The following is a 15,125-nucleotide window of genomic DNA, read 5'->3' as shown; positions in this document are numbered from 1 at the left end:
AACAAAAACGGGAAAGGGGAGGTGTGCGGCCCTAACAGCTTCTTGCTTAGAATTTGATGGTTAATTATTTTATTTTATTTTATTTTATTTTATTTTATTTTATATTATATTATATTAAATTTGTATACTGTACTGCCCTTCACCCGTAGATCTGAGGACGGTTCACAACATAAAAATTACAATATGAAAACACAAAATACTGTGCAGAATTAAAATACAGTACGAACAAAAACAAACCAGTAACACACACACCCCTCTCCACAACGCATTTAAAAGGGCATCGGGTGCCAAATCAGCCGAAGGCCTGGTTGATGAGGAACGTTTTCACTTGGCACCTGAAAGTGTATAATGAAGGTGCCAGGTGAACCTCCCTGGCGAAGAGCATTCCACAAACGGGGAGCCACTGCAGCAAAGGCCCTGTTCTCGTGTTGCCACCCTCCAGACTTCTCTTGGAGGGGGCACAGGAAGAAGGGCCCCAGAGGATGATCTCAGGGTCCAGGTAGGTTCATATGGAGAGAGGGGTACCCTCGAAGGGAGAGTGTTCCCCATAATGTTGTGGGGTGTTTTTTTTTTAATCCTCAGAGAGTTGGCTTCAGGGGCACCCCTGCAAGAGAGTCCCATCAGAGGCTCCTTGGGACCTATGTATAGCTTGCTGGTAAAGCTAAAAAGGCTTTTTAGTTCACGTAGTGCCCCAAAGGAAGGAAAACCCAGTGCCCTGGGCTGTGCAACCATGGAATGGAAACATTTCCTTGGTTTGGATGCTGCCTGGACTCTTTATGTCAGTTTTGTAGCAAAACAAACAAACAACCCCACACACTTTCCACACAATAATTTTGAGTAGTCGAAGCTTCCTTAAGATAAAAATTTTAAAAAATGAAATGAAATGAAAGGCTGACATTTTTTAATATGTTTTAACCAAAACTTGGGTGTGTAGCGTCCCAGATTTCTGCCTGACCCTCCCCTATTTCCTTCTGCAGCGGTGGAGACACAGAGCACAAGTTCGGAAGAGATGGTGCCTAGCTCCCCTTCTCCGCCCCCACCCCCACGTGTCTACAAACCTTGCTTCGTCTGCAATGACAAATCATCCGGCTATCATTACGGGGTCAGCTCCTGCGAAGGCTGCAAGGTGAGTGGAGGGAGATTCCCCACCCCACCCCACAAGGCACTGATGCATGCCTCAGCTAACCCGCTGCACTGGGGGGGCTCCTTGCAACGCAGCTCGCCAGAATCGTGAGTTCAAGCAGGCACCAGGCTCGCAACTGTTCAGACCAGGAGGGTGGGGTTGGCTGCTTCACCCAGGCCTCCTTTCCTCGTCCAAAGGAATGTTGCAGCAGGGAATTTGAAGCTGCATGCCAACACCCAAAAAAAACAGATTATGCAAGCAAGATGAAATGTGCAAAACAAGCACATGCATGCTGACTTGCATCCTCTTGTGTCCCGGTTGTTGAATTTGGGGGTTTCTGATTGCAGAAAATTCTGCACCTACTTCCAAGATCATCAGGTTAACATCCGTCAGGTTGTGGCTGAATCCCTACATATGGAGCGTGTGTTTTCCACCTTGGGAACCTTTGAGGGTTGGTTGCTGGAACTGAGAGCTATAGTTAAAAGTTTCTTTCCAGTAGCACCTTAGAGACCAACTGAGTTTGTTCTTGGTATGAGCTTTCGTGTGCATGCACACGAAAGCTCATACCAAGAACAAACTCAGTTGGTCTCTTAAGGTGCTACTGGAAAGAATTTTCTATTTTGTTTTGACTATGGCAGACCAACACGGCTACTCACCTGTAACTTAAAAGTTTCTGCTTGACTCATTTGGCCTGTGAGGCTATGTCCCCCAAACCATGCCCACCTGCTCCGCAACTTGGACAGCTGGGCTTTTACTATGCACCTATCATTCACCTGCCAGCAGATGATTGACGGGTGGTGGTCTCCCCTATCAAAGCTGGCCTGCAGGCAGAGTGGGAGATAAAGATCTAGGGCCCCTGGCTGAAAGAGTTCCCCACCCCTGCCCTTTAACTCCATACTGAGGGAGCCGAGAGATAGTGACTTGCCTAAGATGATGTTTGGACTCAGAACTTCCTGGTTCACATGCTTCCCAGCCCCTTACAAAATGCCAGCTCTTTAAGAGGCAACTTCTGTGAAAGTATCGCAAGTGGCAGGGCAGTGGAAGACCCTCTCGCCTGAGATTTTGGGAAAGCTGTCGCTGCTACTGCCAGTCAGGGAAGACTTTCCTGGGCTAGAACGGAAGGTCTGATTCACTACAAATCAGCTGCTTATGATACACCAAACATTTAGAAGTCAGAGGTGGGCCAAGGAACAAGGGGGCCTCGCATCTTTTTCTGAGTGCCCCAAGTGTTTCCCTGTGTGGGGTAGTGAGTTCAGTGGAAGGAGGCTCAAATTACAGGATATCGGTAGGATATTACGTAAATCATTTATTTATTTATTTATTTATTTATTATTAATTCAATTTATATACCACTCAAAAGATCCCAGGGTGGTGTACAATTGTTAAAAACACATTACAGAACACCAGTGATAAAAATACAATGAAAACACACAATAAAAAGCACAACGACAGACAGCCTAATAATAAAACAGTCCTCTTCTCCACGCTTTCACAGCCCATAGATTATTTAATAGCCATAGGCCTGGGTAAAGAGGAATGCTTTTGCCTGGTGCCTAAAGACATGTAATGATGGCGCCAGGCGAGCCTCTCTGGGGAGAGCATTCCACAATCGGAGCCACCACAAAAAAGGCCCATTCTCTTGTTGCCTCCTAAGGGTGACCTTTTTTTTGGAGATGATCTGGAGTGTAAGGAATGGAAGGAACTGAATGGGAATTGAATTGATTTGGAGCAGGATAAATTGGGAAATTAACCGGGGGGTAAATGAATCGAAGAGGTACTGTTTTGGGGTATCTGACTTGGGCTGGAAATTAAGCGAAAAACTTAAACCTGGGGGTGATCTGGATGGAAAATAATTGGTTTGCCTTCTGTGCCATTTAAAGTCTAAACTGGCACGTGCATATTTGCAAATTGTGTGTACATTTGTGTCTATGTCTATGGACCCATGCCCTAAAAGTCACTAGCCACTCCCCTGATCTGAAGATTTAAAACTCATACTGTCATAGCCAGGTCTGAAGATTCACCCTGGTAAGCGACGACATCTGAGACAGCCTCTGAGCTGCAAAAATGGTCCTACCTGAAGCAGCGAGTTTTGGAGAAGGTGGCAGTGGATATCCTGTGCTACAATTGGCACTGGGAAAGGAGGCTTGGAGAGAGGCATGCTTGGAACTACCTAGGTGCCTTCCTTCCACATCACCCACCTGGTCACCTGTTCCTCTTTCTCTCTGTGTGTGTGACCTTTTAGGGCTTCTTTCGCCGAAGCATCCAGAAAAACATGGTCTACACCTGCCACCGGGACAAGAACTGTCAGATCAACAAGGTCACCCGCAACCGCTGCCAGTATTGCCGCCTGCAAAAGTGCTTTGAGGTTGGCATGTCCAAAGAAGGTGAGCTCTGTTCTAAGCCGGGGGGGGGGGGGCAGTGTGTGAGGGATGCTATAGCAAATGAGATTACAGTAGGTAAAACAAGACGGAAAGCAAAGGGAGGTTCCCCCTGCTCGTTTGGCAGATACGTAACACACTTTGAAACTGTCAGTCTGTGTGTGCAAGGACCATGTCTGCCTTACTGTTTTATGTACCGCAGCTGCCTGCTTGTAGGCAGAAGTAGTCATTCGAGTATTTTGTTTTTTGTTGGCAACAGCCATTGACAGGTTCTCTTTGTCCCCCGTCCCCCCCCCCGCAATGGATTTGGACACGGACCATGTCATGTTTAGATGATGAGTACACAGGAACATTTCCCCCTGCATCCTCACATCTGTGTGCATGCACATGTTTGCATGCGTCCCAAATGGAACCTCGCTATTTTAAGGAGTGGCCTGCGCATAGGTCCCTCCTGCCGGCCTCTGTCACTTTGCTTGCCGCACATCAAATGTAGAATTTTGTAATACCAAGGCCTGTGTTGCCAGGATACAATCGCAGAGACATCTAAGAGGAGGCACACAACCCAGGCCGGCGCTTCGGAAGGGATCTTTGGCTCCTGCAGCCTGAAAACTCCTGCAAAGCCATCTGCTTTCCGTATCTGGTTTCGCCGCTGTGTTTCCTTCCACGGTGGTGCTTTTCAATGCATTCCACCCTCCCAAGGAAAAGCATTTGGGGAACATTTACCTTGGAACTGAAAAGGCAAAAAACGTGGGTTTTTCAGGAAAGCTGCATGAGCGGGAGACTGTAGTTTGCAGCTATTCCCGCCCTGCTCCTTGAGGCGGGAGAAGCTGCACACACAGAGCCTTGCCGATAGTCTGTTCTGATGAAACGTTTTCCATGTGTATTCCTTGGAGGGGAAATAATTCCGAGAGCACTCCCACGGAGGAACAAACAAACAAACAAAACTCCCAGCGGAGGGAGGTACTTTGGTCAGTGTCCCCGCTTGGGGAGTGGGGAGTTTGCTGTCCCTTTCAAGAGCGCTGTCAGCTGCCCGGCCCTTTCAAGAGACAAGAGAGCCTCTCAGCGGCTGTTGCTTTTACTCCCAACTGCTTAGGCATGTCTTCGCGCTGGCCTGGGCCAGGGCTCACATTAATCACCGTCTCTTTAAGAGCCCCTAATTAGGAATGTCTATGTCTCAAAACCTGGCAATTTATTTCCGAGGGCCTGTCACTTTAAAGGGAGAGAGGGCGGTCGGTGGAGAGGACTGGGCAAGGGGCGTGGGGCATGGCTGGCTGGCTGGGGAGTGGGGGGAAGGAATGTTATCCCGATGGGTTGTCACTACGGAGACAGGAAACGGATGGCCTAAGGGATTTGGGCCAGCGCTGCCCCTCCTCCCTTTCCCTCCCGTATCCCATGTAGACTCGAATGGGATTTAGTGCTAAGCAAGGGGGGGGGGCGTTGCAGGAAAAACCAAGGAATTGGGGGGTTGAGGTGCTCACCCTCACAGCTAGACTTCTGCTAAACCTATATACTTTTGCCTCTTGAAAGCAAAGGCATAAGCTTGTGCTTGTGTTGGGGAGAGTAGGTGGGGGGTGGGGGTGGGTGGGGGGAATACCCTGAGGCAGTAGGTTAGGTTCTCAGTTTGCATGTGTGTTGTGTCCCCCCCACCCCAGCTGCAAAGAGGTCTTATGGCTTGGCTGGCAGTAGCCCCCCCACCCCACCCCCTTCAGCATTGTGCTGACTGTGGCTAAAAGTGTATATCCTGCCAATTGGCGTATCCTGTTCCCAGATCCCTGGCGCTTTATCCTGGGGTGAACAGGAAGGGCAGCCTGGGAAGGCTCAGGCCAGCGAGAGTGCACACGCAAACCCAGGACTCTTGGCAAAGGGAGGGGTGCCGGCAGAGCCTGGGGAAGTGAGGGCGGGGGGGGGGGGTTACTGGTGCTTCTGCTGCTGTTGCTGCTGCTGGCATCCCTATGTTGGAGAACGAGGGAAGAGTATAAAATTTCTCCCCACCTGAACTCACACACATGCCAGCCCAAGATAAACTCCTGAGAAATCATTGCAGGCATCTCCAGATTTCTTGCCCAGGGGGCACTGGGTCTGCGTCTCTCTGGGTTTTCTTTTTTTGGACACATCTGGAGCTTGTTGCTCAAGCAATGCAGCTTCACTCTCCGTTGTGGGATGTGTAAGGGAGAAGGCCAGGAAGCTGGCTAAATGCAGAATGAGGTTGGCGGGGCATTGCCCCATTTGCCCTAAAGGACCGGCCTTCACTGAGAGTGAGGGACTGTGAGTGCAATCATAGAATTGGAAGGGACACCAAGAGTCATCTAGTCCAACCCCCTGCAATGCAGGAGTCTCAGCTAAAGCACCCCGGACAGATGGCCATCCAATCTCTGCATAAAACTCCCCAAGGAAGGAGAGCCCACCACTTCCCGAGGGAGAACAGCTCTTACTGTCAGAAAGTTTTTTTCCTGATGTTTAGTCGGACTCTCCTTTCTTGTAACTTGAATCCTTTGGTCCCGGTGCTACCCTCCAGAGCTTGCTCCAACTTCCACAATCTTACGATGTGCCATTACTCAGAAGTAAATATTCAATGGAACTTATTTCCAGGAAAGGTTTCAGCCAATGGACTCTTCAACCACTTTTGATAATGAATGGAGGGTAAGCAATCTTAAGGGTCTGGAATAACTTCCAACCCTTATTCCATCAGTGACACGTTAAAAATCGCCGCAGCACGAGACTGTCCTTAAAAATAAACAAATGAATTATTATTTAACCAATCTGGTTTGGTGTACAAAAGGGAGATTAAAATTTACAGAGCTAATAAAACCACACGTGAGTGCTCCTGTAGGGAAGTGCCTGCAGAACCCAATAAGTTAATCCCGTGCTGCTTCGGTGGAATTTGGGACTTTTACAAGACGGTTGTGGGGTGGGTGAAATCAGTTTATACCCCAAGGTAATTTCCATCCATTCCCAGGATACACTAGAGCAGGGTTTCCCAAACTTGGGTCTCTAGCTGGTTTTGTACTACCAACTCCCATCATCTCTCGCTGGCAGGACCAATGGTCAGGGACGGTGGAAATTGTAGTCCTCAAACAGCCGGAGCCCCAAGTTTGGGAATCCCTGCTCTATAGAGGTAGGCTGCACTCAATTCCTAGGAAAATAGGAAGCTACCTTATACTGGTCTATCTAGCTCAGCACTGTCTACACTGACTGGCAGCAGCAGTTCAGGATTTTAGACAGGGGTCTCTCCCAGCCCTAACTGGAGATTTGAACCTGGGACCGTCTGCATGAAAAGCAGATTCAGGTAGGTAGCCGTGTTGGTCTGACACAGTCGAAATATATTTAAAAATTAAAAAAAAATGTCCAGTAGAACCTTAGAGACCAACTAAGTTTGTTCTGGGTATAAGCTTTCGTGTGCATGCACACTTCTTCAGATACACCTGGTTGTTGTTGTTGTTGTTAAAGATTTCTTACACACCCTTCCCTCTAATGGACAGTCCCAACAATATACATAAGGTATGTCCAGAGTGGCTCAGTCGGTAGAACATGAGGCTGTTAATCTCAGGGTCATGGATTCAAGTCCTGCGTTGGGCAAAAGATTCCTGAGCTTGGGCTCAGTGGTCAGCCATTGACACCCCTTGACCTACCAACCTCAGAGGCTGGCAACTATCCATGCAACTGTTTTCAGTGGATGCCGGTAGCCCAGTTTCTGCTGCCATGTTTCTTTAGGGTACTGCAACAACATAGCACCTGAGGCTAGAGGATGCCAGGAGTTGGGGATGAGCTGAGAGGGCTGGCAAGAGGCCTCGGTTCCACCCATAGGCTGTGTTGTAGAAGATCTCTAGGTGAAGCTGTCTCCCCGGGGCAGATGCGTCTTGGAGGATAGCCAGCACCCCTGCCCCCACAGTGCCGTCTGTGAACAGTTTTGCCAGGAAATTCCACCAACCCACCGCACACGTTGCCTCGGCCTAACCGCCACGGCTCTCTCTCTTCTCTGCGGATGGAAATGGAGGGATTTTTATTTTATTTTTTTGATGGGGTCAGATCATAAGAACATGGGAGGTTCCCCACACCAAATTCCATCCCTGTTCCCTCCTCACCTTCCTTCCCTCATCTCTCTCTTTCAGCCGTGAGGAACGACCGCAACAAGAAGAAAAAAGACGTGAAGGAGGAGGTCGTGGTGGACAGCTACGAAATGACACCCGAGCTGGAAGAACTCATCCAGAAGGTCAGCAAAGCTCACCAGGAAACCTTCCCTTCCCTCTGCCAGCTGGGCAAATATACAACGGTAAGGGCCGCAGCGTGTTTCTCCTCCCTTCTTTTGCTCATACGTGTAGAGAACAACAAACTGTGACAGGAACACTGGGCACATCTCATCCTAGCCCAGTCCATGCCTGCAGGCCTCAAGTGTGGACCTGAACACCTTGTCCCTGAAAATAGTATACCTGGGTAGTTTAAATGGTTCGCCCTTCAGAGTGGAATTTCTTATTTGAATTGTGTGCATTGTACATTGAGGGCATGTATATCGGTAACCCTCGCCAACAATGATAAATAGTATTCAGCTAAGCCATACTCTTAAAAGGCCCATTGAAATCAATGTTACCTTAGCCAGGTAAGTAAAAGGTAAAGGACCCCTGGACAGTTAAGTCCAGTCAAATGGCGACTATGGGGTTGCGGTGCTCATCTCGCTTTTCAGGCCAAGAGAGCCGGTTTTTGTCCGCAGACAGCTTTCCGGGTCATGTGGACAGCATGACTAAACCGTTTCTGGCGCAACGGAACACCGTGATGGAAGCCAGAGAGCACAGAAACGACATTTAGCTTCCCTTCACAGCAGTACCTATTTATCTACTTGCGCTGATGTGAGCCACATTGGGTTCTGCACTGGTGGAAAGGTGGGGTGTTAATTCATTAATTTGTATTAAATTTAGCGGGTCTCCTCTAAGTATTATTTAATTGCATATGAAGTCTTCTGCGTTGTTCTGAGTTCATATTGAGTTCTCCCTGGGTTATTCTTTCCTGTTTTAAGGGGATACTCCGCTCACCCCCAGCTATATATTTGTAAAGGTAAGGGTAAAGGGAACCCTGGCAATTAAGTCCAGTCGCGAACGACTCTGGGGTTGCAGCGCTCATCTCGCTTCACAGGCCGAGGGAGCTGGCTTTTGTCCGCTTCCACAGACAGTTTTTCTGGGTCATGTGGCCAGCATGACTAAGCCGCTTCTGGTGAAACCAGAGCAGTGCACGGAAATGCCATTTACCTTCCTGCTAGAGCAGTACCTATTTTTCTACTTGCACTTTGACGTCCTTTCGAACTACTAGGTTGGCAGGAGCTGGGACCGAACAATGGGAGCTCATCCCGCCGTGGGGATTCAAACTGCCGACCTTTTGATCGGCACACCCAAGCGGCACAGTGGTTTAACCCACAGCGCCACCCGCGCCCCATATATATTTGTATATATATGATATTAACCTTTTTTTTTTTTTTACTAGTACATCTAGTCAGTAACTTCCCTGTTCCAATAGTCTATTGGTCATCAGCTGGTGGGTTGGGACCACGGATGAGTTCCATAGGCTGACCTAAGCTGGGTCACAGCAGCTACTCTTCCACTGTACAAATTATGTGGTATAACTTTTTTTTAAAGTGGGTCCCCAAATACATATTTGGGCTAAGGATGGCACATTGGTCTGGAAAGGTTGTCCTGGTACATTGGTCTTCCACTGTTAAGCTGATATACACAGCTGGTCATGCTTTCACCTTAAGTCCACCACATCACTGGTGCTGCCACCATTCGCGTTTTGTTGTTGTTATGATGGTTTTGGGTTAAAGAAGAAGAAGAAAACTGCAGAAGAGAGGGGAAATGGCAGTTGAGAGAGGAGACAATGGTAGGAAGAGAGAACAGACAGACCAACATATATGGCAGGAACGACATTAAGGTGGTTCCGTATTTCAAGGTGGGAGCTAAAGGTGGTTGCAGGTTTCAAAAGGTCCTAGTGTGATAAACTAACATGTGCCATTAAGATAAGATGGGGAATATGCAGGAGAAATGATTTGAGGAGATATGGAAGGTGTTTGTAGAATTTGTACTGTTAAAACGGAAAGGGGTCAAACCAACACAAGAGGGTGTTGAAATTTTGGGAGGTTGGATAGTTACAATGGCTAGAGACAATGGTCTCAGTGGTGGGGTGTATATTTTTATTCTTATCTATTTATGATTATTACTTTGTCAAAATAGATAGATAGATAGATAGATAGATAGATAGATGCCATGACAGCATGTAAGGAAGATAAAAAAATAAACCGGCGCAAGCCCACTTTGGCTGAGCTAGAGACCTGCTGATATAAGTCTTGCATCCAGCTCAGCTGGGGCTCAGTCCATAGAACTTAAAAGCAGCAATATGAGAGATTTACGCACACATAAAAAGTCCTAGTTCACTTCCAGCACCACCTTCTCCTTCTAGGTAGTGGTGGGCAGAAAGTAGATTGTAATCTCTAGATGATTTGCAAGAATTTCTTACTTAGGTTGCCACAGCAATAACTAAAAAACCTTTCGCTCCCAAATTAAGTTGCTTCGGGGTGGGGAGGGAACTGGGGGTGCAGAAGGACCTGTGAACTTGATTTGGATTGTTGTTGTTGTTCAGTCGTTCAGTCGTGTCCGCCTCTTCGTGACCCCATGAACCAGAGCACGCCAGGCACGCCTATCCTTCACTGCCTCTCGCAGTTTGGCCAAACTCATGTTAGTAGCTTCGAGAACACTGTCCAACCATCTCATCCTCTGTCGTCCCCTTCTCCTTGTGCCCTCCCATCTTTCCCAACATCAGGGTCTTTTCTAGGGAGTCTTCTCATGAGGTGGCCAAAGTACTGGAGCCTCAACTTCAGGATCTGTCCCTCTAGTGAGCACTCAGGGCTGATTTCTTTGAGAATGGATAGGTTTGATCTTCTTGCAGTCCATGGGATACTGGCTACTAATTGATTTGGATACTGGCTACTAATTCCTGGGCTGAGATGTACTCTGAGATGCCATGTTCCTATAGCTGAAGTGTATGCCTACCACTCTTTCCAAGCCACTATATCAGCTCAAGCTGGTGGACCTCAGGGGTCCTTAAGTAAATCAACAAAAAATTAGATTCCCCAAATGCCTGACATCTGCTTACCTTTGCCGTAAGGGATGCTGACTGGTGGGGGACACTCCTAAACTGCCCTCCTGCATCTGCATGAACACAAACAGAAGATGCGATGTGGGGAGAAGAAGGCAGCATTATCGATCCCTGACCTTTCTCTTCCTTTCTCTTCCAGAACTCTAGCGCAGACCACAGAGTACAGCTGGACCTGGGGCTGTGGGACAAGTTCAGTGAGCTGGCCACCAAGTGCATTATCAAGATTGTGGAGTTTGCCAAACGCCTGCCAGGCTTCACCACCCTCAGCATCGCCGACCAAATCACCCTGCTCAAGGCGGCCTGCCTAGACATCTTGGTGAGGGGCTATAGCAGGCAACGAGAGCTGATTGGGGAAGGGAGGGGTGTGTGTGGCCTTTGCCAGGGGGGCTGCACATAATGCGGGGTGTAAACGGTGACAACGGAGAGAAAGAAAAAGCTTCGCCACCCCTTTCTGCAGGGTTGTCTGAAATGGTGCAAAATTAAGCATGTGCTCAGACGGTTCTGCTTCTGCTAATTGTAGAGAAGAGCAAGGAGTAAGCCCCTTCTTGTGTGCTGGGAATTCTGCTCAGCTCCATCTCTGGCTGCCGCGGTTTCCCTGGTCATCTTCCAACCACTTCTGAGCCTGTCGTTGTAGGGGTTAAAGGCCAAGAAACTTACTTGAGAGGCTGAGATTCTCAGGGCACGGAACTCTGCACCTAACACACAGAATTGCAACCTTCTTTGCAGACCTAGGGCTCGTGAACACTTCTGCTTATCCCGTGCCTAGAAAGCATGGATCCAAGCAGTTTCCCCCCCATTCTCAGGAAAGTCCCACTCCTAAATACTAAATCAGAGCAAACGTCAATCCAGAGAAAACCCAAAATTGCCATTTGCTCCAATTGAGCACTAAAGATCGTTTCCCCCTGGGCGAAAGCAGTGGGACAAGGGGGAGAATGGATAACCTCTAGTGAGAACCTCTCCCTTATTAATCATAGACTTGTAGAGTTGGGAGGGATCCCCAAGGGTCATCTGGTCCAAACCCCTGCAATTTGAAACCATACCAGACCCTGCTTAGCTTTGCAAATGTGCTGGCAGTTTTATTGCTGCCCCACTGAGAGGACATTCTAGATGTGACATTCTTCCTGACCATCTTCTCTGTGCTCTTCTCCACCTTCTGCAGATGCTCCGTATTTGCACCCGCTACACCCCAGAGCAGGACACCATGACCTTCTCGGATGGGCTGACCCTGAACCGCACCCAGATGCACAATGCAGGATTTGGGCCCCTCACGGACCTGGTCTTTGCCTTTGCTGGGCAGCTGCTGCCTCTTGAGATGGACGACACAGAGACAGGACTGCTCAGCGCCATCTGCCTCATCTGCGGAGGTAATGGCCGTGCTGCAGCCTCCGCAGGCATTGTTATTAGCCTTGTCTTTAAGGGCTGGCAAAGGGAGCCCGTTGACCTTTTTGAGGTCTGGTTCTTGCCGATAGTTCTACTTTGCAAGCAACCAGTACCAAATTTTGTAAGATTTCTGAAACACTGCAGGGAAAGGATAGGAAATGACATCTGCATCAGCAGAAAGCCTAGAATAGCATCATCAAGTATACAGCTGTGTTTCCAAACTTGGGTCTCCAGCTGTTTTTGGAACTACAACTCCCATCATCCCTAGCTAGCAAGACCAGTGGTCAGGGAAGATGGGAACTGTAGTCCAAAAACAACTGGAGACCCAGGTTTGTGAAACACTGGTCTACAACTAGAAAAGGCCAAAATCTTCTATTAGAACAACCACACCGGTAATTTGTATACACATTTGTATAATTCTAAGTGGTTGCATGCTTGGCATCACGGCCCAGTTTAATGTGCTGAACATGCCTGTTTCTGAACCTCACATGGCTGTCTTTCCAACCTCCGCAATGCAGTAACCTCTTCCTGATGGATTGACATTGCATTTCTGCCCCACCTTTCAATAAGTAACTCGAAAGACAAAATCAACAAAACAAACAGCACTGCCTGTCTCTTCGTCCCCAGATCGAATGGACCTGGAAGAGCCGGAGAAAGTGGACAAGCTACAAGAGCCACTGCTGGAAGCCCTGAAGATCTACGCTCGCCGACGTCGACCCAACAAGCCTTACATGTTCCCCCGCATGCTGATGAAGATCACTGACCTGCGGGGGATCAGCACCAAAGGTGAGCACAAGCCCATCATCAACACAGTGCCACATAGGCAAGGAGGTAGGATTTTTGCGAGCAATTGCATCCTGGATGCGAATGTGTGGTGGCTGGTGCCCCTTGGAATTGGTGGGGCAGAAGTACGCAAGGCAGCCACCAGTAGGTGGAGCCAGAGCCAACTCATTCTAGTTTTGTCTCCATTCCCTTCCCTACCGTCAGGCTGCCTGGATAGCTCAGTTGGTTAGAGCATGGTGCTGATAATGCCGAGGTTGCAGGTTCGATCCTTGTGAGCGACAGCTGCATATTCCTGCAGTGCAGGGGGTTGGATTGGGTGATCCTTGGGGTCCCTTCCAACTCTACAATTCTATGATTCTAGATTCAAGAGGAAAGTTCAAAGCCAGATGCACTTGTTGGACTGATTGTAAGTCAGAGGGCAGCTGGTGAAGGGCAGACTTAGCATCTTCATCCTTGCTACAGATAGCTACACATTTTCCTGTGCTGATCTCGGGCATCTCAAAACATGATTATTGAGAACCAACAAATCGTGGCGCATTCGTTGTCACCCCTGCCATTTTCTGTTTCCAGGCATTGTGTAGGAACCGTTGTTCTCTTGTGTCTCCTCCCCATTTTGCCCATAGCATGCTCAGTGTTGGATGGGAGCTTATGGGATCTTGGTTCCCGTTGGTTCCTCCCCAGCAAAATCGCAGCATTGAAAGGGGGGGGGGGAACCTTCGTTATCTCCTCAATGGCAAACCTTTGGTTCCTCCACATCCCAGCACCTACCTCTTCCAGGGGCAACGAGAAATCTGGGGTGTGCATCTACAGATTTTGCCCACAGCTGGCCAGTTGCCTTATCAGTGTGCGAGAACATGCTAATTCCTTCCATGCGTTTGCAGTAGCGCCAGAGAAAAGCATGTAGCAGTAGTGCCCTGCAGTGCAGCTATTCTCGCCATCTCTGCTGCCAGGGAAACTCCGCCCGGGTCTCATGGCTGCCTTTCCTCCTGTGGGAATGTTGAGGATAGTAGGAGAGGATATATTGATTAAATATTATCCTTCCTCACCCACGCGAGTGAGCTAGTAGCAGAACACAGTCCCCTGTACATAGCAGGAAGCTAGTTGATAGATTCGTTAGAACCATTTGAGTCTGGCTTGTACAGATTGGATTATTCCTGGTAAATCCCCGTTAGTTCCCTCTTAAAAACAAGGACACAACAGTCTTCTTTTAGAAAGTACTGAAAGTTGAACGGAATCCATTCCAGAAGTCCGTTCAACTTCCAAAGCGTTTGACTTCCAAATTGCGGCTTCAGATTGACTGCAGGAAGCCGCAGAAGCCCCGTCAGATGTTTGGCTTCCAAAAGAACGTTTGAAAACCGGGACAGTCACTTCCAGGTTTCAATCATTCGGGAGCCAAAATGTTTGAGAACTAGGCTGTTCGAAAACCAAGGTACAACTGTAATGATAAGGTTTACTTACATTCAGTTCACAGTATGACCTTGAAGACAGGCTTTAGCTTTTAGTTACAGTTACAGAGAAAGGTGTGAGTTCATCCTTTGTGAGGGATGAGCCCATGTGCTGCTGGCTGAGAGCCAGCACACAGCAAAAGGCATCAAGAGGGGATAAGGTGAAAAGGGCAAAATGGCTGCATGACCAGCCGCTTTATAGGGTGTGCCAGGGTCACACCCATCTACCTGGTCACATGCAGGGGGAGGATGCTCCAGACCAGGTGTGAAAGGAAGTCCTCCTGGCTGGAGCAACTGTGTGTCCACTCTGGTCAAACAGGAAATGTTGTATTTGACTGCTTTTGTGATGTTACATCCCACACCTCCCTTCTTCCCCCTTCTCCCCCAAACAGGGGCCGAACGAGCCATCACCCTTAAAATGGAGATTCCTGGTCCCATGCCACCGCTCATCCGAGAGATGCTGGAAAACCCCGAGATGTTTGAAGACGAGTTGTCGCAGCCCCCGCCACTGGCAGAACCCCCCAGCTCCGAGGAGAGCCCTGCAGATGCCAAGAGCCAGGAGGAGGAGGAAGAGGAGGAGGCCCCCTAGCATCTCAAAGAGAGCCAGGATCTAGGCTAGGAAAGGCCGGGAGAAGGAAAAAAAGAAAACCCTTTTCACATCTATCTCCTCCGTCCTTCCCACTGCCCATTTCCTCCAGGACTCTTTGCCTTAATACTCGGGCCTTTCCTGCAGGCCGCCAGAGTTGGGTGTCACGGCAACACTCCAGACCAACTAGGGAGGCTCCACATTCCTGCCTCTTCGGCTGCGTTTGGTGACTTCTCGGGCAGTGTTGGATGCCTCTTGCCTTAAACCTTTCCCCCTGCGGGGCCTTTGGATGTATA

At 48.8% G+C, this 15,125-nt stretch overlaps 1 protein-coding gene across 2 annotated transcripts in view; it reads left to right on the top strand.

Moving 5' to 3' along the window:
* The window catches only part of RARG (retinoic acid receptor gamma), a 66,987-nt gene extending 52,101 nt beyond the window's left edge, over positions 1-14,886 (top strand). For both annotated transcript variants that reach the window (XM_033138590.1, XM_033138591.1), the window contains exons 2-8: positions 978-1,126; positions 3,366-3,507; positions 7,611-7,771; positions 10,775-10,951; positions 11,795-11,999; positions 12,643-12,801; positions 14,636-14,886. In XM_033138590.1, coding sequence (XP_032994481.1) covers positions 978-1,126; positions 3,366-3,507; positions 7,611-7,771; positions 10,775-10,951; positions 11,795-11,999; positions 12,643-12,801; positions 14,636-14,832 — 1,190 coding nt within the window. In that variant the 3' untranslated portion in view covers positions 14,833-14,886. The remainder of the gene's footprint in view (positions 1-977; positions 1,127-3,365; positions 3,508-7,610; positions 7,772-10,774; positions 10,952-11,794; positions 12,000-12,642; positions 12,802-14,635) is intronic.
* The last annotated feature ends 239 nt before the right edge of the window (positions 14,887-15,125 follow it).

Source organism: Lacerta agilis, chromosome 2 (assembly GCF_009819535.1).
Source record: "Lacerta agilis isolate rLacAgi1 chromosome 2, rLacAgi1.pri, whole genome shotgun sequence".
Taxonomy (NCBI): domain Eukaryota; kingdom Metazoa; phylum Chordata; class Lepidosauria; order Squamata; family Lacertidae; genus Lacerta; species Lacerta agilis.
This window is presented reverse-complemented; position numbering and strand designations above follow the sequence as displayed.